This window comes from Piliocolobus tephrosceles, chromosome 9, assembly GCF_002776525.5.
Source record: "Piliocolobus tephrosceles isolate RC106 chromosome 9, ASM277652v3, whole genome shotgun sequence".
NCBI lineage: Eukaryota > Metazoa > Chordata > Mammalia > Primates > Cercopithecidae > Piliocolobus > Piliocolobus tephrosceles.
Window position 1 is genome coordinate 11,295,640 of NC_045442.1, and position 24,946 is coordinate 11,320,585.

Sequence of the window (24,946 nt, forward strand, 5' to 3'; positions counted from 1 at the left end):
TGTATATGGTGTTCACTGCAACAGACGTGGAACATTTATCATCAATAGGCAACATTTGCAAGGAGCAGCCTCTAATGCCTGGCAGTTTTCTAAGTGCATCTCAACTGCCCACCCGGAGATTAAGATGCCCTCTGCTTTCCACCTTACTTACATCATGCCGTCTAAATAATCATGGAGCACTGTAAGCAGCCCAGATGATTCACACGATGCTCTGAGGCTGACGTACGATAATTTTGCTTTTGAAAACATGTTTTTTAATTAAGAAAAATAAGCAAGTTCTTTCCCCTATCAAAAAAAAAAACATTTTTCCTTCTATAATTTCACATGAAGGGATGCCTTAAGATTCACAGATCTGAAGTTTCTTATTCTTGCAAAGATGACCAAATAATTACTCAGTCCTTAAATATGTAAACTGAAGTCAATTAACCAAACACATCCCTAATCATTGTATTTACTTGTTCACACACGGGCTGAACCAAACAAAATGAAGTAAGTCAGAATAAACTCTGTGCAGTTTATTCTCAAGTCATTACAGTGTTCAACCAGTTTGACATATAAAGATAACAGACTTTAACAGTAAATGCTGGGAGGCACACATATATTCCCATTCTGAAAGAAGACATGTTATATATACAGAAAAAAAAATGCAGCAAATATTAAGGTATTCAAAGTATTTTTTTTTAACTCAGACGTGACATATTTACAAGAAAAGTGTGTACGTTTGAAAATAATTAAATAGTTTCCATAGACTTATAAAAGAATGGAGATAAATATTAGGAGACCCTGACAATCACAAGAACATTTTCCTATGCTATTGAACAAGGATAGTTCTATTTTTAAATGTCCCAAAATAGAGCTAATATTTTGCCACCATGAAATATATCAAATTGCAAATACCAAAATGTGCTAAAATGAACATGCAATGTGGAAGCTGTACCAAAATTAAACAGCATTAGAAATATTGCAAAGTGTCTATATTTAAGATTTCTCGGGTGTGTTCATGAAAAAGGAACTTTCAAAAAAGCCATTATAATGAATATATCAGCAGAAAAAGTGATAACTCATTAAAATCTCTTTACACTATCACTTTCAAATGTAGCTGCAAAAGAGAAAAAACCTTAATATAACTTTAAAAAAATATGAGCTTATGAATAAAAAAGTTGAGTGGTGCATTCTTTATGCATACAGATTTTTAAACCGATACTGTATAATTCTAATATATCTTAACCTCTGGACCCCACTGCTGTAGTAGGAAATTTTTTCTCTGTCTCAGACAAGAAGTCATCTAAGAAAATGAAAATGAGAAATTTTCAGTGATATGTATGAATTCAAAACAAAACAGTACTGTAAAATGGCAAAATATAAAAATAGCAGCATGTGAAATTCAAGACTGTTTTCTTAAAGCAAATGTTTAAGACTGAACCTCAAACACGGTACTTATGGGTCGGGTGTGGTGGCTCACACCTGTAATCCCATCACTTTGGGAGGCTGAGACAGGTGGATCACCTGAGGTCAGGAGTTCAAGACCAGCCTGGCCAACACAGTGAAACCCCATCTCTACTAAAATACAAAAATTAGCCAGGTGTGATGGCATGCACTTGTAATCCTAGCTACTCGGGAAGCTGAGGCAGAAGAATTGTTTGAACCCAGGAGGCGGAGGTTGTAGTGAGCTGAGATCACGCCGCTGCACTCCAGCCTGGGCAACAGAGCGAGAGTCCGTCTCAAAAAAAAACCACACGGTACTTACTCAAACTGGTCTATAATTCAACACCAGAAACTAAAGATTCTTTAGAGAGGTGCTTATATCTATATCCCTATGATTAAATGTATTCTCGAATTTGTTTTTTAAAACAAATATATTGCACAGGTAGAATACCAGCATTCTGGTATCTCTAACATAAAATGCTATCTTATTTAACACATTAAACTATTCTACTGAAAATTAATTTTATCCCAATGTTTAAAACCAGTCACGTAGGACTTTTAAGCACATTAATCTCAAAACATTCCTAAACAAGATGAAAAAACACAGGCACTTGAATATAGGCTATTAGTGACAAAAAGTAGAGGTCACAACAATTTCATGACTAAGGGCAGTTATGTCTTTACATATAAACTTGAGGTCTTTCACCAATCCAAATATAGAAATAAGAACTATTTACAAAACTTTGATAAGAAAATCAGATCTCCCAAAAATTTCCTACCAAATAATTTTTGCTGAATAAAGCACTGACTGCTCCAAGGCCTGATGAAGCTTCTTCAAACAAATGTCTAAGACATAGTTGTTTGAATTCTAGTTTTCTTCTTTTCTCTATGCTGATATAACCCACAACCCTTACTGTTGGTCTAATAATATCCTCTATGCAAAATAAGTCACCTCAAGATTCAGGGCATCAAAAATGGTTATAATTTCAAAATCATCCACATTGTTGTATAAATTTTACAGCACCACAGACATCATGAGTTTAGGTATCTTGGTTTGGCAATATTTCATGTGGTAATATTGACCAATAACAATGTGTAAATATTGAACCTTTAATAGGAAGTCATTGTAGCATTTTTTAAATGACCAAAGTTGTTAATAAGCATTTTTAATGTTTTAAGTTGTTAAACATTTAAATTGTCAAAATCACTAGAAAAAAAATATTACACATACATTGTTACCATCCGAATGAGAACACGCAATGCTTCAGACAGATGATACTGAGATATTTTGGATTTTTCCTTTTCTTTCTTTTTTAAAGAAATTATATTTAGTTTGGCCACTCCCTAGATTCTTGGTTTACCAGCTTATAAAGAGTACACCTAAGAGGCAGTATAATATACGCACTAAAAACCATTTTCCCCTTTACCATCTTTGGCTAGAAGCCTCATGAAAGGAAACTGAGGACAGCAGAGGCAGGCAGGCTCCGTGCACTTCTGCCTCACACGTCACTGACCGGAAGGCTCGCGTCATCCAAGTCTACCAGGTCACAATCTTTTTCCTGAGGGCCATTTTTACTTTGAGGTTTTAACAGAGCTTGTTCAGTCACTTTGGAAGCTGGTTCTCTTGGAGAGACAGTCTGGACCTTGAAGTTCCCTGGCTTGACCTTGGCAAGAGATTCATAAAATCCTCGCTTCTCCATGGTAAAGGCTGAGACCAAAGAGTTGCTGCGAGAGGCTGTGGAATGTGAGGTGGTGGCGACTGCGTTGGCAGGACGGAAAGCGTGTTTGGATTCTGAAGGACCGGGGGGATGCTCCTGCAAAAAGGAGTGGCAGTCAGACACAGTCAATCACTAATGACCAGGTTAGTAACTCCGCGTGAGACCTGATTCTCTGAAAAACAGAACACACACACACACACATACACACAAGGCAGCAGCAGAAGCCATGCAGCATAAATGTGCAAGTTCTTTCCCAAAGCAATGCATTTTTAGAGGTGAGTTTAAAGCAATGATAGCCAAAAACCATTTCCACTAGGAAACCAGTTCCGTCACCAAAGCTAAATTTGGCAGCCTATGACACTTTGAAGATTCAGCCAACCTAAACTGAAATATAGTGTTCCAGCTGCAACTGAACTGTGTTTAAAAGAGAACCTCCCAGCTGTATCATTTTATTTAAGAGTATATTCTCAGTCAACACTAGGAATTATCCCACATATTTTAGAATGAAAAAAAAAATGAAAATATAGCCTATAACAATGAAAGGCCATATTTCTTTAATAAGCACGAATCAACATCTTTCAAACATTATTTTGCCGATAAGACTTAGTTTTTACTTCCCTGAATTTCACTGCAACCAATAATAACACAGTCTCTTCATTTTATACTTAATTTTAGTTCTGAATAGGTCACATATTCATATGGCTTAATATTTTAAAGGTAACAAAGGGTACACATTTATCATATTTTAAACTGTGGTGAAATAATTATCAGTTGTGAATGTTAATTTCAATATGCTTCTAACTAGATCAAATCTGAAGATATCCTTAAATATGACCACTCTAAATACATTGCTATGTACTAGTATATTCATTTATGATACCAGTGCCTTTGAAATCAAAGTGCTACAAATTACCAAAACACTACAGAGTCCTATTAACGGCTAAATTTCAGAGATTTTTAAATGCCATGCAAACTACAGTAATGTATAGTTTATCCAATGCATATGCATGCATTAGTTTGCATATATTATTAGAACAATGGTGCATTTCATAGTATATCTTAAAATTTTTTAAATACATAAAATATAGAAATTGAAACTCTTGCAGCAGTTGAGTATATTAATTTTTATATGTTAATGTCTCTTTCTGTTAGTAAAGTTGTATGTTTTATTTTTATTTTTAAATACACATATCCAACCTGATGACTACAGTGAAACAGTTTGCGTTAGTATTGACAAAATCAGTTACGATAACTGCAAAAGGCAGTTTGGTTAACTCAACTTTCTATGATCAGTTGTAAGTAGTGAGTAAGTCTGGGCCCTCCACTAAGAAGGCACGTTTGCGTGAGAGCCCACATACGTGCTGCATTCACCAGCTCTTGATGTATACCTCTGTATACAAGGGTTCGACAGCCTTCTGGCCTGCCGCATCTGGAACACAGTGCAAAGCTAAGATTAGAGTTAACCTATACTGGGTAGAGGGAGGAAAAGAGAAAGTTCTGCTGACAGTCATAGCTAGATAGTCCAATTTGCCCCCACCACAAAGCACAAAACACAAACATCCTTCTCCAACTTTTCCTCTTCCCAACAGACATTGTTTTTGCAGAGAGTCTCATACTTGACTGCTGAAAAAGTCACATAAAATACAGGCAGTTACAAAATGAACATCTATGAAAGTGACTTCTTAGATATTTCAAAAAGGATATAAAGAGAATGACAACAGTTAAGAAATCAGAAACATTGATTTCTATTATCTGTAGTTATCACTACCAGAAAATAAAAGGCAGTATTATTAAACTATCAGAAAAAAATACTAAAAGTCTAAGTATCTAGCATATATATATTAGTAAATCTAGATAATAAAGGCTATCATGCTACATATGAGACTACTTTCTGCAGATGGCAGTGTTACATTTTAAGATACTTTAAATTTTCAGATCTGAGATCAGTGGCCAAAGTATTCCAAAGGCAAATCTAATTCTTATGTACTTGAACACAAGAAAAATCTTTTAAAAAATATTTCTGAGCAGAATGTTTAGTTGCATTTCAATTTTATTACCATACTACCACAAAGATAATTATGGTAGTTTTCAGAAGCAGGCTTTTAAAGCAGCTTTTAAGATGAGAATTAAAACATGAAATGGAAACACTGGGAGCACTGAACTGCATTTAAGGCCCCAGCTGCTCAGTGATCTTATGGCATGGTTAAGCCAAAGGTAAAAAACAAAACAAAACAGAAAAACCTGAACTGAAATCAGAGGAAGTAAAGAGGAAATTGAGATGTTCACAAAACTGTGTAATAAAAAGTCTTACATGATCAGGCCACACATCATATTAAGAATCTGTCAAATTATGTCAAATCTAGAGCTACTGACAAGTAAGAACTCCTAAAACAAAGCAAGGAAATGTTTATTCTTTAGTTGCCCTGCTTGTGCATTTAACACAATGCACAGAAAGTTATGTATACGTAACACTACAAGGAAGCATTAAATTAGAAATGCATTATTTTTTGCAAGTTCAATTGGTATAAAAGTCAACATGCAAATAAATCTCAATAAAGAAAGAAACCAGGTGGATTGGGAGAGAGGAAGGAAAACAATTTAACAGGATGGGGGGCACCCAAGGGAGTATCACCCCAGAGGGCAGGAAACCTACAGAAGATGCGGATCTGCCGGGCCCCCGCTGTGCTACAATGGCGCCAGAGACTGCTTTAATCCAACTGTGCATCTCTTCAGGGCTATCAGCCTAAAGGAAAAGAGACCTCATTCAAACAATTTTTCCTCAAAATCACCTTCCACTTCTATGAAGCCAATGTATTTATTTTGGTAACTTAAATACTGTCATCAACAAAATCACTCTAAGGCAACTGTTTCCAAAAAATTTAGAAATCATTTTTTTAAAGCCGGGTTTTGCTAGGTCTTAACTACACAGAGACATAAATTGAGCATTTCAATGTCAAGATCAGACCCATCAAAAGGCGTCAATAATGAATACCTCCAGAGAGAAAACAAGGAGAGGAGGAAGGCAAAGAAAAACCCTTCTTATTTCACTCTATCTACTGCTACACTGTCTGAATCCGCTACAAGAATATTTATGTAGTTGTGTAATTTTTAAAAATTCTGACATTCTTTTACATATTATTTTTCTGGAAATAATTTCTAGCAGTATCCTAAAGCCTACAACAAGTATTGACAGATAGGTCTGGCTTTCAATGTGAATTTTAAACCTTACTATGAAATTAATCCAATTAAATAAGGCCCCAAGTGGGCTGCAGATATACTGCCTCTTGTTTCTAGATTCTAGAATCTCTTATGCTTCTAGAATCTAGAAATATGAAAAAATTTAAAATGCAGGATATTTTTGAATAAGTAATATTAACAAAGACTTTAAAAAAAAAAAAAAAAAAAAAACTAAAAGTAGCCAAAGGTAGAGTATACTTCATTCATTACTAATGGAAATACAATTCTAGAAATCAATTTGACAAAATAGAAAGTGTCATGCTCTGATAGTTAATCTCGATCTAGAAACTTACCCTAAATATTCAGGCAAAGTAATGCACAAAGAGGTTTTTCATCACATTGTTTATTGCAATAAATGTATAAATACAAAAACTATGTATATGAACGTTCAGCAACAGAGTAATACAGAAACAATTTACTAGTGGAAATCAATACAATGGAGTATGGTGCAGTTCTAAAAGGTTTTCAGATAATTTTTAATGACATGGGAAAAAAATAACAATATAAGAAACAAACAGGATATAACACTATATTTAGTATGACCCCACCTAGTATAAAAATATATACCTTAAGAAAGGGAGCAAAATCATAAGAATGGTTGCCTCAATGTGGGACTGAGTGTTTTATAAAGCACATTTTTCTGAAATCTTTCTATATTTTCCAAGTTTTCTGGAACAAGCATATTTAAACTCAATAAAACAAAAACAAATCATCCTTTGATTTTTTTTTTTTTTTTTTTTTTGAGATAGGGTCTCTGTCACCTAGGCTAGAGTGCAGTAACATGATCTCAGCTTACTGCAACCTCCACCTCCTGGGTTCAAGCGATTCTTGTGTCTCAGCCTCCCAAGTAGCTAGGATTACAAGCCTGCACCACCACAGCTGGCTAATGTTTGTATTTTTTGTACAGATGGGGTTTTGCCATGTTGCCCAGGCTAGTCTTGAATTCCTGGACTCAAGCAATGTGCCTGCCCTGGCCTCCCAAAATGCTGAGACTACAGGTGTGAGCCACCACATCCGGCCCAAATCGTTTTTTAAAATTTTCCATTTAAATAATTCAATGAGGTATGCAAAAAGTACACTTTAAATACAGGATGCCTACTATTAGCGAAACTATATAGATCTACTGTCTACTTTTACTATGGGTTGTTTTAATAAGGTTACCAAAAAATGATATAATAGAAAAATCAAAATTCTAAAATATGTGCAAAAATAATTCAACTTGAAAGTACACACTTAACATCTAAATTAAAAGCATTTCCCTTTCTCTACTTAGTTCTAGTTCACTAATTCGTAACAAATACTCCCACTTCCTGAACATATAACCCCACCAATAACTCTATAAATAGTACCCTTTTATTAAGCTGGTGAATTACAGTTGTCATATTTTTTTAACCTCAAGTGCTTATTTATGCTTATTTCACCTCTAAAATTATTAATTTCTTGTCAAGAGGATCTAGGATCTATTAATTGCCAAATAAGTATCTTACCTGCACATAGAAAGTTCGAGATGTTGTTACAATTTCAAAGAGGTTGTCCCTCATCATTATGTCACTGTATGAAAAAAAAAATCCAATTATAGTAAAATAGCAGTTGTTTGACAGTTTCTCTTTCATTTGTTTACCCAGTACCCAGTATGTGTCAATAAATAAAGGAGGTAAAGTACTGATTTGACAAATCCAAATTATCTTTTCCCATTTATTTTCATGTAAGATTTTACATATTTTATGTAGTTTTACTTTTAGAAAAAGTTCATAAAGCAACTTTAAAGTTCAGAGTTTTCAGTAATCAGTTTGGTGAAACACTGTCACAGTTAACACATTTTCTCGTAAAGCTCTATTCTACTGCATCTTTTAAACACTAAAATTAATACATCAAATTGTCAAATCTGAGGGTCTAACCATAAGTTGTTCACATTAAATTTATTCCTTTCCATTAAGCTGTTTCAGTATTTTTAGTTTTCAAAGAAACAAAAAGGATTCTTTCCTAATTTTTAGTTTTCAAATGAACAAAACAGTTCAATACTTTAATCTGAGGGTTTTGAAAATTCCAGAGTATCTCAACTATACAGAGTTAAAAATAACTACAATTAATAAGGAAAAATGTCATCTGTAAGTACATTACTCAAACTAAGGCACTACTCTGTGTTTATAAGTTGTGCCAGGCATCAAGTCAGAGTAGTTCCTTACCTTTGCTTACATTCCTGGACTTTATGAACCTCTTTAAGTGGTATTACACGAAGAGGTTCCTTTTCCTGGCCAAAAAAAAAAAAAAAACAGATACACGATGTTTATTCTTAAAATCCTTTCAAACGTTAGCTGTCTTATTTGGAGACCCATGTGAAAATCATACTTCTTTGCTGAAACACATCTCAGAAATAAATCTACCTTCTTAAACCATCCAGCATCTGAAGAGCTCAAACACTATAACCTTAATATACACTGTTGTTTGAAAGAAGAAAAACTGCATACAGGTCTTATTCACATTATTTCTGACCTTAAGGGCAGTGTAGCTTATTAAAAGCTATTAGCCATCAGACTTTCCCCAATGGACCCACATACCAGTATGCGCAGCACCTCCTTTTCTGGAATGTCACTTTGATATACAAGGCAGCAGAGCAAATGCACATCCTGCTTCTTTGACTTACATTTGTTATTTTACAAATACCACTTTTATATAAATACAAAATTGAACATTTACTAAGTGCTGAGACATCTGCTAGGTTTTAATTTTTATCTCACTTTCCACAACCTTACAACACATGTACTACTATTCATGTGCTGAAACTGCAGATTAGACATGTTAAGTATATCACCCAAGGTTACAAAGTAGATATAAGACACAAATATAAAATAAAACTGGTTCCTAATAGTGTATTTCTAGTATACATTCCATAAAATACAATATACATATTTCATTGAATATGACAGCATGAGATTAAGACATACCATTACTTTATGTAGCACCAAAAATAAAACTAAACCATGACAGAGTGCTTTTTTTTTTTTTTTTTTGAGACAGAGTTTCGCTCTTGTTGCCCAGGCTGGAGTGCAATGGCGTGATCTTGGCTCACTGTAACCTCTGCCTCCTGGGTTCAAGGGGATTCTCCTGCCTCAGCCTCCCAAGTAGCTGAAATTACAGGTGCCCGCCACCAAGCCCAGCTAATTTTTGTATTTTTATTAGAGACGGGGTTTTACCATGTTGGCCAGACTGGTCTCGAACTCCTATCCCCTGATGATCCGCCCACCTCGGCCTCCCAAAGTGCTGGGATTACAGGTGTGAGCCACTGCGCCCAGCCAGGAGTGCTTTTTAAAAAAAAAAAAAAAATCATAGATTTTTAAAAAATCTTTGATTTTTAAAAAAAGTTTTACAGGCCGGGCGCGGTGGCTCAAGCCTGTACTCCCAGCACCTTGGGAGGCCGAGACGGGTGGATCACGAGGTCAGGAGATCGAGACCATCCTGGCTAACACGGTGGAACCCCGTCTCTACTAAAAAATACAAAAACAAAAAAAAACTAGCCAGGCGAGGTGGCAGGCGCCTGTAGTCCCAGCTACTCAGGAGGCTGAGGCAGGAGAATGGCGTAAACCCGGAAGATGGAGCTTGCAGTGAGCTGAGATCAAGCCACTGCACTCCAGCCTGGGCGACACAGTGAGACTCCGTCTCAAAAAAAAAAAAAAAAAGTTTTATGAAATAGTTTAATTATGAAATAATTTTTCACTTAATGAGACTTAGAAAAATAGTACAAAGAATTTCTGCATAATCTACACCTTGTTTTCTAAGCTGTTAATATTTTACATCTGCTTTATCATTATCTGCTTATGTTTACGTATGTGTGTGAGTATAGATAGATAGATAGATAGATAGATAGATAGATAGATAGATAGATTCCTGAAATGCTTGAAGGTAAGTTGTAGATATGATGCACCTTTACTAAATACTTCAGTGTGTATTTCCTGAAACATGGATGTGCCCTTGCATAACCACAGTGCAATTATGAAAACTGGAAACTCAACACTGATGCAATACTAAAATCTACAGACCATCTTCAGATTTCAATAACTGCCCTACTTGTATTCTTTACAGCACAAAAACTATTTTCTGATCCAGAGTTAAATCCAGGATCATACCATGTATGTAGCTGTTACGTCGCCTTTAATTGTGGAATAGTTCTTCATTCGTTTTCCAGAGTTTAAAAAAGTCCAAGCCAGTTATTTTTGTAGAACACTTGCCAGTTTGGGTTTGTATGACATTTGTGCTGAGATTCAGGTTAGACATTTTTGACAGGAAGCCACAGGTATGACACTGTTCTTCTCAGTGGACCACTATGAGGACGTACACACCCGATGGTGGCTTGTCCTGTCACTGGTGTGTTAACCCTGATCTCTTGCTTAAGGCCATGTTTGCCAGTAACTGTAAAATTACTTTTTCCCTCTGTCATTGTTAAGTATCTTGTGGGGAGATACCTGGAGCCTGTAATAATACCAGGTTTCCCGTCATCATTTTGCAACTAGTTTTATCAAACACTGAAAACTCTTGCCTGAAACCATTACTGGTGGCTGTCAAATGGTGATTTTTCTAGCCCCATCAATCTATCTACATACATTAAATAGAATTTTACTCTAAGGAAGTATTTTTCCTTCTCCATTTAGTTATTCATGACTTACTTTATTCTATGGGTTATATTCCATTACTATAATTATTTTGTTTTTAAATTGTCTGCATTTTGGTCAGTCCCTTCAAGGTAATTTCTGTGTCCTTTTGACATGTTCCATTCATTCTCTGAGCCACTTCTTTATTCTCTGGCACAACTTCACTTTCTGAGCTGTTTGTACTTTATATGACCCAACTCTGAAATCAGCCACATCGCCAAGGGTTCCTGATTCCTTTTGTTTACAGAATGGCATTTACACTTGCTTTTGGGAAGTGTAGGTGGAGATATGCCAATCTCTTCACTCAGCCACAACCTTCTCATGACAGATGAGAATATTTCATTGCAGTTTTAATTTGCATTTCTCTAATTATCAGTGATGCTGAATTTTTTAAATATTTTAAGACCTATTTTAATTTTTAAATGAATTGTCTATTCATGTCTTTTGTTCATTTGCCTACCAGATATTTTCCCCTCCATTTTCTCTCTTTTTTTAATCTTTGAAACAAACATGAATTTATACAAGGATTGAAAATACAGCACAAAGAACTAATTTTCCTGAACCATTTCAGAGTGAGTTGCTGACCTGTCCCACACGACCCCGGAATACTTTTCCTACAAAGACATTCTCTTACATAATCACAATACAATCACCAGAATCAGAAAACTGTGCCCACAATGTTTTTTATTAGAGCAAAAGGATTCAGTTCAGAAGCACGAACACCATCTGCTTGTCAAATATTTTCTTTCCCTCAGTCTGGAACAGTTCCTCATTATTTCCTTGACTTGCATAATCTTCACTCTATGAAGACTGCAAGGTAGTTATTTTGTAGAATGTCCCTCATTTGGGTGTGCCTCATGGTGGGATTCTGATTACACACCTTGGGCAGGGGTATCACAGAAGTGATGCTGTCTTCATCTTCCGCTATCCTATCAGGTGATTTCAATTTATCTCATTACCAATGACATTCACTTTAATCATCTGACCAACCTGAGTAAAGTGGTATCTGCCAGGTTTCCTCATTGTAATGCTATTCTTTTCCCCCTTGTACAATACTTAATACCTATTTTAGTAGATAGGTACTTTGAAACTATGCAAATATCTTATTCCTCATCATACATATAGATATACATCCATTCACCAAAAAGTATTGTTTCTCTGAATAAGATTTGGCTTCTATTATCCTTAACATAGTTCTTGATTTTATCAGTGTGTATGTGACCATTCTCCCATCTCTACCACCACCCCGTCCCCATGTGGATGCCTTTCTCTCCCTACTCCACGCGGGGCTAACCCCACAAGAGGACAGCCTCCTTGTCCTGCATAGGCTCTGACACCCACACAAGGCCGCACTGGTCCCTCTTGAATGCCTATGTTGCTTTGCCTCACCTAATACATAGGGGTCTGAACTGTTTGGGATTGATGCAAGGAAAAGAGGGCAAAGTAGGTGAGGAAAAATCCCCTCAGTTTTTAAGATTCCTTATAAGTTTTATCTCTAATGTATGTTGCAAATATTTTCACCAGTTTTTCAGCTGTGCACTTAAGTCTGTTATTTTTAAAATTTTTAAATGATCTTTTAGAGATACACATTGAGATATTTACGGATGAAATGGAATATCTAGGATTTGCCTCAAAATATGAAGCAGGAGGTGGGTGGTGAAACAGAAGAAACAAGACGAGCTGAGCCATATGTTAACAATTATGACATCTAGGTGATGGGTATATGCAGGTTCCATGTATTATTTATGTCTACTGAAAGTGTATGTTTACACTTTTCCATGATGAAAGGTTTTATAAAAGAGCCCATTTACACTTTAAACATTTTTATCATGTATTATTCTTGAGCATATATAAAAAAGAAAAATATAAACAAGATAAACTGGTTACAGTTTTTAAGATTTCACATTTAGATTCCAGATCTTCTGAATCACTTTTTGACTTAGAGCCACCAATGTCCATGTTTTTCACTCCATGTCATTCTTTGTGCCAAAAACAGTGTTGGTGATGCAGCATTTAAGAATGCGTCATGGTGTCCCTGAGATTTCCTCCCAAGCTGCCAGCACCCTTTCCTGCACATGCTGATGCCGGTGTCTTCTGGATTTTACCCAAAGGTACTGTGCATATGGCAAGCAGTCAACTATAGTACAGCTGCAGCCTGGCTGCCCCTCGCCCTTAGCAACTCTAAGACATACCGTTAAGATTTCAGAAATGTTAAAACTGGGGGAGGGGGAGCTGAGACAAGAACTATTACAGAAATACTAAGCTTTGAAAACCTGTATGCTGGGCATTATTCTGTGAAATTTGAGAGGAAGAACAAAGAACTATCAGAGGAGATAAACTATACCCTGTAAAATTAGGAAAACTTAAGTACAGCTATAATTACTGACCTTTAAAGGTTTTCAGCTTTATCTGCAATTTTTAAATACTAAAAATAATCTGAATTATTAAAACTACTGTTGATGATGGGGGCACATGTCAATTTCCCCATCAAAACTGAACTCCTGAAGGCCAGAGAACTTTGCTAATTATTCTCTTTTATTTCCAGTTCCCAGAACAGTGCACCAAGTTCATGGAGAGCTCAATGAATGTCTGTTGCATGAATGACTCTTCCCAGGAGTATTGGCATTAAATAAAATCAATGAGACAACCTGCTAACCAAGCACAAGTGTAGCCTCTGAGACAACAAGGCAGGTACTTTCTGAACCAAGTAACTACTACTTCCAGTTGAGGCTCTTAAGCTTTGAGAAAGCCCCATGCTAAAATGACTCTTCTTGCTATGCTATGCCATTTTTCATTCATTCAAACACAACCTACCAAGTGCCAGACCCTGTGATCATAAGACTACAAGAGTCTTTTACCCTTAAGAAGCTCATTTAATTTAGTTGCAAAGATGAGAATGCACGTGACTGCCACACCCTGGGAAGAGCATTATGATACAAGTATGCACAGGGTACCACAGGGCACATAAGGAGAAGACACTTAACCCAGAGTCTAAAAGCTTCCCAGAAGAACTGACTCCTGAGGTGAATCTTAAAATATTCCCTTCCTATACACTAGTGCTCTGCTGGCAAATACAGTGGCTGTTGTGTTTAATGATGTAAATTTAAATTAATTAAAATGAAATAAAGTCAGTTCCTCAGCCACACTAGCCACATTTCCAGCACTCAACAGCTACATGTAGCTAGTGCCCTTGGACAATACAGATACGGCACATTTCCATTTGTGCAGAAAGTTCTAATGAACAATGCTGTTCTGGTGACTTCATTCAAATAAAGCATAAGGTTCCCTTCTCAAAGGTCCCACACAAAAAGAAGAGGTAGGATAAACATTTATACTATAGAATTGCATTCAATTTATCCAAGAAGCTATTTCAGGACTCAGGTCACCCTACAATATTTTAAATAAGGATGCAACTCAAACAAGGCAAATAAGGAATTTCAATTTCTGATTCTATCTTCAGGGAGGATAAAAACATCTTATGTGAAGTGATGTATGAATCAATGTGAAATAGGCAAAGAAAATCTCAAGAGAAGGTAGAAACACAGAGGGTTAAACGTTGACTTTTACAGACAGAATTCTTTACACCACTTTCGTCACTGTAATGTTACTCTTTTTCAACCCTCATATAATACTTAATACCTATTTTAGTAGATAGGTACTTTGAAACTATACAAATATCTCATTCCTCATCATACATATAAATATACATTCATTCACCAAAAAGTATTATTTCTCTGACAAGACTTGGCTTCTATTACCCTTAATATAGTTCCTGATTTTATCAATCAGTGTGTATGTGACCATTCTCCCATCTCTGCCACCACCCCTTCCCCATGTGGATGTCCTTCTCTCCCTACTCCGCGTGGGGCTAACCCCCCAAGAGGACAGCCCCTTTAGCAGAAATTTATAGACGAGAGGATTCTGAGATCTTCAGATCTTTCAAGGTAGAATGCCACTTTGAAGATAGGATCTTTTTACTTAACAATGTATTTAAGAAAAATATCATTAACCAAAAGCATCACCGCCAAATAAACTGTATGTACCTCTAAAAACTAGACTTATTCTAAAACTAGAGAACAGTACAAGAAATTACATATAATCACTACAATGCAACACTTTTCAAACATTCTTACAGCAACATTTATGATGTAACAACATACCAGTTCAGATTTGAAGTAGCCTATTGTGTTTTCATCCAACTGAAAATATCTTCTCTTCCAGTTTTTCATCTACCAGAGATGAACACAGACATAAGACTTGTGTTTCTAAGAATGTCAAATGTTAGTCACCACTTAATTACCCTGATATGAATCCACAATCAGACATGCCAAGCACTAAAAAATCTCATTACTTCCCTTAGAGATGCGATAAATTAAACCTCATCCCTCTCTAGCTACCCAGGCTTTGAATTCCTAATTCAATTTTTGGTGCCTGGCTTTCATCTTTTATTGTATGATTTTATGTGGGTTTTTTTTTTTTTTTTTTTTTTGAGACAGAGTCTTGCTCTGTCACCCAGGCTGGAGTGCAATGGCGTGATCTCGGCTCACTGCAACCTCTGCCTTCCGGGTTCAAGCAATTCTCCTGCATCAGCCTCCCAAGTAGCTGGGATTACAGGCACCTGCCACTATTCCCAGCTAATTTTTGTATTTTTAGTAGAGACAGGGTTTCACCATGTGAGTCAGGCTAGTCCCAAACTCCCGACCTCAGATGATCCACCCACCTCGGCCTCCCAAAGTGCTGGGATTACAGGCGTGAGCCACGGTGCCCAGCCTATTTCGTATCTTTAGTGTTGAAACTTTTTTTTTTTAAAAGCACCTCCCCTTCCTCCTACTCCCCACCCCGCCCCCGCCTGCCCCATGTAAAGAGCAAACACAGGAAATGTTATTAAACCACATCAAGTTTCTCCATCTGTAAAAATGCATGAATTCTTCTACAAGTACTTTATACGTAGTAGTAAAGCACTAAATATTTAATAAAGTAAACCTATTTTGTACAAACATTTTTTGTCAATAAAATATAGTTTTTGCAGAAGCACTTAAGTATCTCTGACTGGTATTTTGGACTTAAGAGTAAAACAAAAAGGAACCATCAGGCTATGATGCTCAGTAGTGTGTAAATTAGGGCTTTCAATCTACACACAACAGAGCATCACAGCCTGATGAGAATTCTGACTCTACCTGCAGACATTCTACAGTAAGAAAACCCTGCCCTCACCGGCATTTGTTTCCTCAGCCTAAAGCAGGTCAAACAGGTCAAAGAACATTCTCCTGGCTGCCCTAAAACAATTAAGAGTTGCCAGAAAGTGATGAGAAATCAAACGGAACCACCAAAATAATTTTAAGTATTTCTTTACTCACAGACTTAAACATTTCCAAACTTCACAGTTAATTTTCTCATGAAATTCTAAAGATTTAGTTCACATAGAAACAATGGCTTAAATACTAAGGTATGTTGCAACCTTAGAAATACCGGTAAATTTACTTGCTCTTGCAAAAAATTCATCATGGAACTATGTGGGAATATCTGGGCTAACCCATAACAGCTTTTACTAAGTACCAGGTGCTGTGCAAAGGGAAACACACCTTTTTTATTTACATCTCTTAAAAAAACAAAAACAAAACAAAACCCTAGATGGTAGGTTTTATATGATATTCCTTAAGAGAGACACTGAGGGCCTGAGAGGTTAAGTAAGTAGCCCAAGGTCAGAGAGCTTACCACTGAGGTCAGCTCAATGCCTAATCAAGGAAGAAACCCTCCTATGCCCCACTCTTTCTCCTGCCCCTGGCCTGCCATCTCCCCACTAAAGCTCTCTATCCCCGACCCACTCCTGAGGATGAGTAGAGATCAATAGAAAAACTTTCTCTTTCCCTGACCCACTCCTGATGATGAGTGGAGATCAATAGAAAAACTTTCTAAAACATTAAACTGTTAGGAAAGCTCATTTAAACTGAAAGTCAGTGGTAATGTGTATTAACTTTCCTGGCCCCGTGCAAACCAAGCAAATAACAGCATTGAATTATAAACATAGAATATTCCCTATTGTATCTCCTGACTCTCCTCAGCATGCTGGTCTCTCACTTTGGGGTCTTTCACAAAATAAAGCAATTTCCATATTAATTTGAGTTTGCTAGAACATAATCCTTTTTCATTATTTCATGTATTTTGTTAAGCTACTCACCACTGCTCCCTGTTTTACACAATATCCAGCTTTGATAACTGCACTATCTTGAGGTGGTTTAGGAGTAAAGTAAGGAAGATGGCTTTGTGACCGTTTCAGATTATTTTTGTCAATTCTTTCACCACATTCATTTACTTCTTCTTTCTAAAATGAAGCATAATAAATAATTTTCTTGCTTGTTTAGCATACTTTTATTTCATGCTATCCCAGCAGAAAATCTTAAAATCCACCTTAGATTAGTTAGAAACAGATTTTTGAAGGGTTTTCTAATTAATCTGATATACTTACTCATAATTTTCCTGTCACTGATTTAAGCACAAATTTCTGTTCCTCTTGTTCTGCACAAGTCCTGCCACCAGTGCTCTTTTTTGGGGAAGGAGTTAACTTTTTATTTTGAAATAATTACACAGATTCACCAGAAGCTGCCCAAAAAAAGTACAACAGGTCCTATGTACCCTTTCACTAGTTTCCCCTCACAGGGAAACTGCATAACATTATCAAAAACAAGAAAATGACATCGGCACAACCCATACACTTTATTCGAATTCCACTAGCTTTACATACATTCATTCGTCGTTCTATGCAGTTTTATCACATGTGTAGATCTGTGTAATTATCACCACATTTAAGACCCAGAATTGGTCATCACCCACCCCAAGGCTCCCTTGTAAACTTTAGAGCTCCTACCCCTAAATCACTTGGCAACCACTAATCTGTTCTCCAAGACTATAATTTTGACATTTTGAAAATATAATGTAAATGGAAACAAACAGAAGGTTATCTTTTGAGATTACCGATTATCTTTTTTCACTCAGCATAATTCTCTAGAGATTCGTCCAGGCTGTTCCTTATATCTAGAGTTCATTCCTTTTTATTGCTGTATTTCCGTGGTATGGATGGAGGACCAGTTGTTTAACTGTTCACCCATTAAAGGAGATTTGAGTTGTTTCCCGCTTTTAGCTATTAGGAAAAAACTGCTATCAACATTCACGCACAAGTTTCTATGTGAATGTAATTTTCCCTTTCTCTACGATAAACACCTAGGCCTGCAAATGCTGGGTTGTACAGGAACCACAAGCTTACTTTTATTAAAAACAACAACAACAAAAAAAAAAAAACACCAAACTGTTTTTCAGAGTGGCTAAACTAATTTTCATTCCCACCAGCAACACCTGAGAGATGTTTCTCCTCATCCTTGGCAGCATTTGTGTTGTCACTTTTATTTTAGCCACTCTGATAGTGTCCAGTCATCTCTCGTTGTGCTCTTACTTTGTATTTTTTCCCTACTAGCTAATGATGGTGAACATCTTTTCATGTGCTTACTTAACCATCTGTGTATCTTTTATCTTTTGATGAAATATCTGTTCATGAATTTTCTAACTGGATTTCTTGGGTTTTTTACTGTTGGGTTCTGAGTTCTTTTTACGTTCTAGATAAAAGTCCTTTGTTGGACATGTGGTTTGCAAATTTTTCTCCTGGTTTGTAGCTTTTCATCCTCTTAAGAAGGGCTATCATAGAGCAAGTATTTTTTATTTTGATGAGGTCCAATTTACCAATTTTTGCCTTTTACAATAGATATATATTATTTTATAATTTTTAAAACTATACTACAAAATAAATGATGCAATAAACTTCTTTGAGAGTTTTAAAATTATACCCCCCCCATCAAATCCTAGAAATGACTGAAATATCTATACCAAAATTACAATGCAACAAAATCTTAACTCTAGACAAAATTAAAACAGCCGCAGATACTAACTAATACAATATCTTAACACAACTACAGGAAAATAGTCTTACCCCTTATGTCAACATAGGTCATAATACCAGTGAAAGCAGCTTAATCTAGCTACATAGTTACCAGAAGGTTAATAGTTTAAAATCATTACTTTTGGAAAAAGTAAACACACAATCCTAGTTTATTTTTTAATCCAACTTTGGTGAAAAATGTAGGCTCTATGACAGCATAGAGCTGTCATATTTTGTTCATTTTGTCAATTTTCTTCATTAACATACCCTTTGCCAAGCATAAGGCACTCAATAGTTAATTAATTAATTAATGTTGTAAGATTTCTAAACCCACTAATCACCCTCCCATAGCAAAAGACCTGAAAAATGTGGGGTATAATACAATTTGACGTAAAAGATTTATAAAATGTCAAAGTCTTTTAAGTTCAAAAGGCACACTGGTAATGAAAATACCCAAGCTTGGCAATACCAATTGATTACTTTAAAATTCTTGCTTTCTCAACTACCAGTAACTTAGTAGCCATTACAAATTCACCCTTTTCAACAGCAAAACAAGAAATTCAAGCTCAGAAAAGAGTTTTAATTTCATCAAAAATTGTTCATAAATTTATATTTTTCCTAAAACTCAAATAAAGACTTAATTTAGCATGAGTACTTCTGAGATATAATTTAGTTAAAATCCCAGTCCTCTGTCTAGCTCACTTAGGCCAGGTTGTAGAAAAAGTACATTTTAAAAATTACTACTTGCAAACTCTTGACTCAGCAATTTTATTTCTAGGAATTTCTCCTTTAAGAATATTCATCATAGCATTGTTTATAAAAGTAAAAGAAACAAAATGGAAAAGGAACTCTATTTGTCCAATAGAGGATTTATAATTTATGGTAAATCCATGGAAGAACTACTATGCGCTCATTAAAAATGATACAAAAGGATTTCTGATGACTTGGAAAATGCTCATGATGTAAGTGAAAAAATCTGTTTACAAAGCGTAATATGCAACTCGTATCTCCATTTCTGAGGTGAAAAGTACACCCAAGAAAGGCTTAGAGAAATCATGATAAAGTGTTAAACGTTATGTAATTTCCAAATTTTTTATAATAAATACTTTTGAAATAAACAAAAATATTTTATAGTAATTGAATATTATACTAATTCAGCAAAGACACCCTGTTTTAGTTTTAATAATATAAAAATCAATATACAGTAATTAGACCCTCACACAATAGAAGAGTAACCTAATTACCTGAGTGGGAGTAATGATGGGTACGCCACCAACAATATCAGTTCTGTAAGACACTTGCTTTTTCCCACATTCACCATGGCGACTTAGGTTATCAGAATTAGGCTGTGAGTCTGACTGCTTTGGTACCTGAAATAGTAAATAAAATGAATCATTTTGCAACCAGCATTATACATGTGAACCTACTTTCTCACAGAATTTCTAATTAATCGTCTGTTTGTATATATGACAAATACATATAAAAATTACTTACAGTCCATGTATGTACTCCTTTAAGTTATCACACTAATTTTTCTGTTGGAATAATACTTTATAATATAGCTATCACTTAATGAGTGCTTACTCGGGCAGGTACTATTTCATACATTTTTCTCCTTTACTACTCCTGTCTACCCTATGCATAGGGACTCTACCCCCACCTAAGAGATAAGGAAATAGGCTCAGGGGCATTAGGGAATATAGGTTTAGGTCCTGACTATAATACATTCTAGCCAAGTGTGTGTAATTCTGCCAAGCCCAACTGCTGTGCTCTAGACCCTGTTTACTGGCACACTTACTGTTGGTTTACAGCTCTTTGCTGTTTTCTTCCCTTTCTCCATTCCTACCCATGATTCTGGGATTGTGGCATATTCAGTCTTTCCTGACTTCAAGACAGAGCCTATTACCAAAACCATAGTGTATTCAATAAATGTTGAAAGACTCAATGGATGAATCCAAAGTCAGCAGGAAAAATAGCAAAATTCTTAAAACACATCAGAAGTTTCAAAACAAAACTTTTCATTAGAAATTTAAAGAAGGAATTCCAATACTTGGATCAATGATAAATCATTCACAAGTACAGGAAAACAATGACTGTGGTAACAGCACAATCTCCTATTAACACCTCACTAAAGTGGATGAAAAAATCAAAGGTATCACAAATTTTTAACATATATTTTAGCTTTTCTTATGTGATCTATTCAGTAAATAAGGTACTGAGTTAATCACCATTTCCATCTGTAGACTGTTAAGCACGCAGTCTGTATTTAAATCACACATTTTTAAGGCTGTGAATAAAATGTAATCAAATCTGCTTAGCATCAATTATCATGTTGAACATGATTTAGTCTTTCTCCAATGATTTAAAGGGCATTTGGAACCTTGCAGTCTTTCAGAAACACTATGACAAACACTACTGACAATCACAGAAGTAGCGGTGTAGAAACATTTAACTTAAATAGTTTGCTTGTCATATAGCTAATTCCTGTTAATAGAGTACTGGTAGAACTACAGGATATCACTCACATTGTATTCAAAGGCTCAAACCATTTATTAGTGTGATGCCAAAGCAGTGTGGTTTCTCAAACTTTAGAGTGCATAAGGTATCACCCAGGAAGATTATTTAAAACTTCAGATTCCCCTGCTTCGAACCCAGAAACTGACTCCACAAATCTATACTGCAGCCCAAAAACCTGCACTTTAAGCAAGAACACCAGACATTTTTGAGGCAGGAGTTTCAGAAACCACACTGAGAAACACTGCTCTAAAACCTGTGCTCTCCTTCTATTCAATGCTACTCCCACCCAATTTGTAGAAAACAGGGTATACAATGCAGATAAGGATTTGCAAAGCAGCATTTTGCAAAATATTGAGCAAACATGGTCCATGTGTATATGAAAGGACGCTGAGCTACAGTAAATCCCAATCCACACAAATGTAATTTATGGATATAATAAATGACTTGTCTCTTAGGTGACTTCTAAAACTCCCTCTCCCTTCCTTCCCCACCTGCCTCCCTTGAAGTGGTTTCTCTCAGGCCTCAAGCCCAACCCTCCAGCCTCTGGTTCATATTCATACTACAATGCCCTCATCCGCAGAAACAAAAGAGAGAGAAAACAGGAAAGAGAAGAGAAACCTGAATACCTCTTGAATTCTTCTAAGAATGTGCACATATTGGAGTGCTTTTTAAAGGCAATAAAACAATGAAGATAACTTTCCTTGTCAAATAAAATTAGGATAGTACACCCTGGAACGATTTGCTAGGGAAGCCCATTATATTTTCTAATAAATAGCATATATTTCAATTATTCTGACAGAGAAAATATGGCCCAGTTATCTCACTGAGAACAGAAAACAGCATTAAGAGAACTTGAAACCAGAGAGAAAACAATCTATTGAACTAGATTAGATGAGAGGTGCTGCTAAGAGGTGACCCATAGGAAAACCAGCCGTTATTCTTTCAAGAAGTTTACTCAGACATCAGAATTATTAAGAAAAACCTTTAAAATCATTTTTAAAATACTGAAATTTATATTGGTTTTTCCATTTTTCTTAAATTACAGTATATTAAAAGTCCTTGCTTATGCTGTTAAGCTCACTGCTTCTAATTTGTCATTATAATAAAATCAAACGCTAATAGTTCACTTAGAACTGCATCTTACTATAAAAATTATCTAACTTTAATCATCGTATTCCCTAAGAACAAGAAAAGTTCAAGTAAAATATCCATGAATATGGATAACTCCTTTAAAAACGATAGGTACCACTGGAAAACTTGGTCTACATTCAGCCACTAAGATAGACATTTTCAGGATACAACCCTACCCCAAACCATCCAACTGTCCAATGAAAATGAGAAAAGTGATTCCACTGGGCAGTTGGCACATGGCAGACACTGAATCCACTTGGTTTCTTTGTCTACTGCCTTTCTCCCTTTCCTTGGCTTTCTATCTTTTTACATCCCTGCATTTTGTGTAGGAGATCTGAATGTATTCTTGGCAGGCATTTGCATGTGATCCTAGTAGTAGGAAATTCTAATAGTAGGAAAAGAAAAGGTAAAAATAACTAGAGAATAAAGAGATGAACAAAACAGATTTAAGTATTTATGCATGAAATACATAAAAATGCTGCAGGTTTCTCAAAAGTTAAAAGGAAAGTTGATATTCAATTCACTGAGAATGATAATGTAATGTTGGGCTAGGTGCAGTGGCTCACGCCTGTAATCCCAGCACTTTGGGAGGCAGAGCTGGGTGGATCACTCGAGGCCAGGAGTTTTAAAACCAACCTGGACAACATGACGAAACCCAGTCTCTACTAAAAATACAAAAATTAGCTGGGTGTGGTGGCACACACCTGTAATCCCAGCTACTCAGGAGGCTGAGGCGCAAGAATCACTTAGAACCCCAGAGGCGGAGGCTGCAGTGAGCTGGGATAGCACCACTGTACTCCAGCCTGGGCAACAGAGGGAGACTCCATCTCAAAAAAAAAAAAAAAAAAAAAAAAAAAAGGAAAGAAACAAAAAAAGAAAGAAATAGCGATAATGGTTCAATTCACTTCACTGAGAATAAAAATTCTTAGTGCAGACACAAACTCCCATGTCTTACAATCTTTCTGAGAATTCTACATCTACTTGTTTCCAGTTTCTATTAAAAATATACCAAACTTGTGGAGTTTCTGCCACAAATTCAAAGGACTAATTTTTAGATTCAAATCGAGTATTTATTTTTAAATTTTTAAAAAGACATGTTTAAAAACAGTGGCTCTCTATTCAGGAATAAACCATATGTATCTTAGACATTCCTTAATAATCAATAAGGAAACAGAAACCACCATATTTATGTTGTTATTACTATAAATGAACAGTGGAAAGCATACTTTTAAAATTTGATTTTCCTCACTCCGGTCATTGATACTCCCCCTTCAGGGATGATTCTCCTACTGTTGCTCTTTTCCTTTCTGTGCGTGTGTAATACACATGGTCCAGGATTTACAATGGTTCAACTTACAATTTTTCAACTTTACAGTGGGTTTGTTGGGGTCCTAAATGGATTTTCAACTTGTGTTTTTGACTTACAATGGGTTTATAAGGATGTAACCCCATCATAAGTTGAAAAGCAACTGTAAAGGGTAAAGAATTTCAAGTGGCACCCATCTAGACTTAAGTAAGGAAAGTCACAGAGTTGGAGGATAATGGATTAAAATGGCAATATATTATAATTAGGAAATAGCTTAAAAATCATCATTCCCTTACCCATTGCCCTCTAACCACCTCTATTTTGAAACCACACATTTCCAAACTCTAATTTCAGATTTCTAAAATTTTAAAATTTACTTATCACACAGTACTTAGCAGACCACTAAATTACACAGTTGACCAAAATGAGAGTGATTCCACAGAAAGATTTATGTATTAAGTACCTATATCAAAATGTACATTTTAAGTTTTCAAATAAATCTACATGTAAATCATTAGCAATGTTCATAGGAAAATATAACAAATTAGAGATTCCACACTTTAATACACTTAATGTATAAAATGCACATAAAAGTGGTAAGATTTTTAAGGAATAAAATTAACATAAAGCATATCGTCTTAAAGCATGGGAAATTATTTCATTGCTATCCTATGAGTTAAATGTGTGTCTATCTAAAGTTTATTTTTAATAAGTGCTATCAATTCTATACTCACTTTAATGCAGTTATAACCACTTTATTAATCACTATAGTAATAAGGATTTCTATATCTTATATGTATTTATATTTCCCAAATGTGAATTATAAAACATTAAAATCATTTACCAACAAATTTATCTTAAAAACTATAAAAATTTCAACATGTAAAATAAAGTTGCAAGACCACAAAAGCTACTTAGAAGTATTTTTAAGAATTCTATTTAGAATTTCTAATCTGTTTTTCCATCATGCTAAAAAGTTTACCAGTGTCATTTGTATAAGACTGTTTCATACCACTGATAAATTAGACATAGCAATTCA

At 35.5% G+C, this 24,946-nt stretch overlaps 1 protein-coding gene across 2 annotated transcripts in view; it reads right to left on the bottom strand.

Annotated features, from left to right (window-relative positions):
* Window positions 1-494: 494 nt before the first annotated feature.
* PLEKHA1 (pleckstrin homology domain containing A1) overlaps window positions 495-24,946 on the bottom strand; it is a 58,093-nt gene continuing 33,641 nt past the window's right edge. For both annotated transcript variants that reach the window (XM_023224323.3, XM_023224324.2), the window contains exons 6-12: window positions 20,198-20,323; window positions 17,205-17,348; window positions 15,187-15,255; window positions 8,567-8,631; window positions 7,868-7,931; window positions 5,797-5,886; window positions 495-3,239 (exon numbers count right to left, since the gene is read on the bottom strand). In XM_023224323.3, coding sequence (XP_023080091.1) covers window positions 2,925-3,239; window positions 5,797-5,886; window positions 7,868-7,931; window positions 8,567-8,631; window positions 15,187-15,255; window positions 17,205-17,348; window positions 20,198-20,323 — 873 coding nt within the window. In that variant the 3' untranslated portion in view covers window positions 495-2,924. The remainder of the gene's footprint in view (window positions 3,240-5,796; window positions 5,887-7,867; window positions 7,932-8,566; window positions 8,632-15,186; window positions 15,256-17,204; window positions 17,349-20,197; window positions 20,324-24,946) is intronic.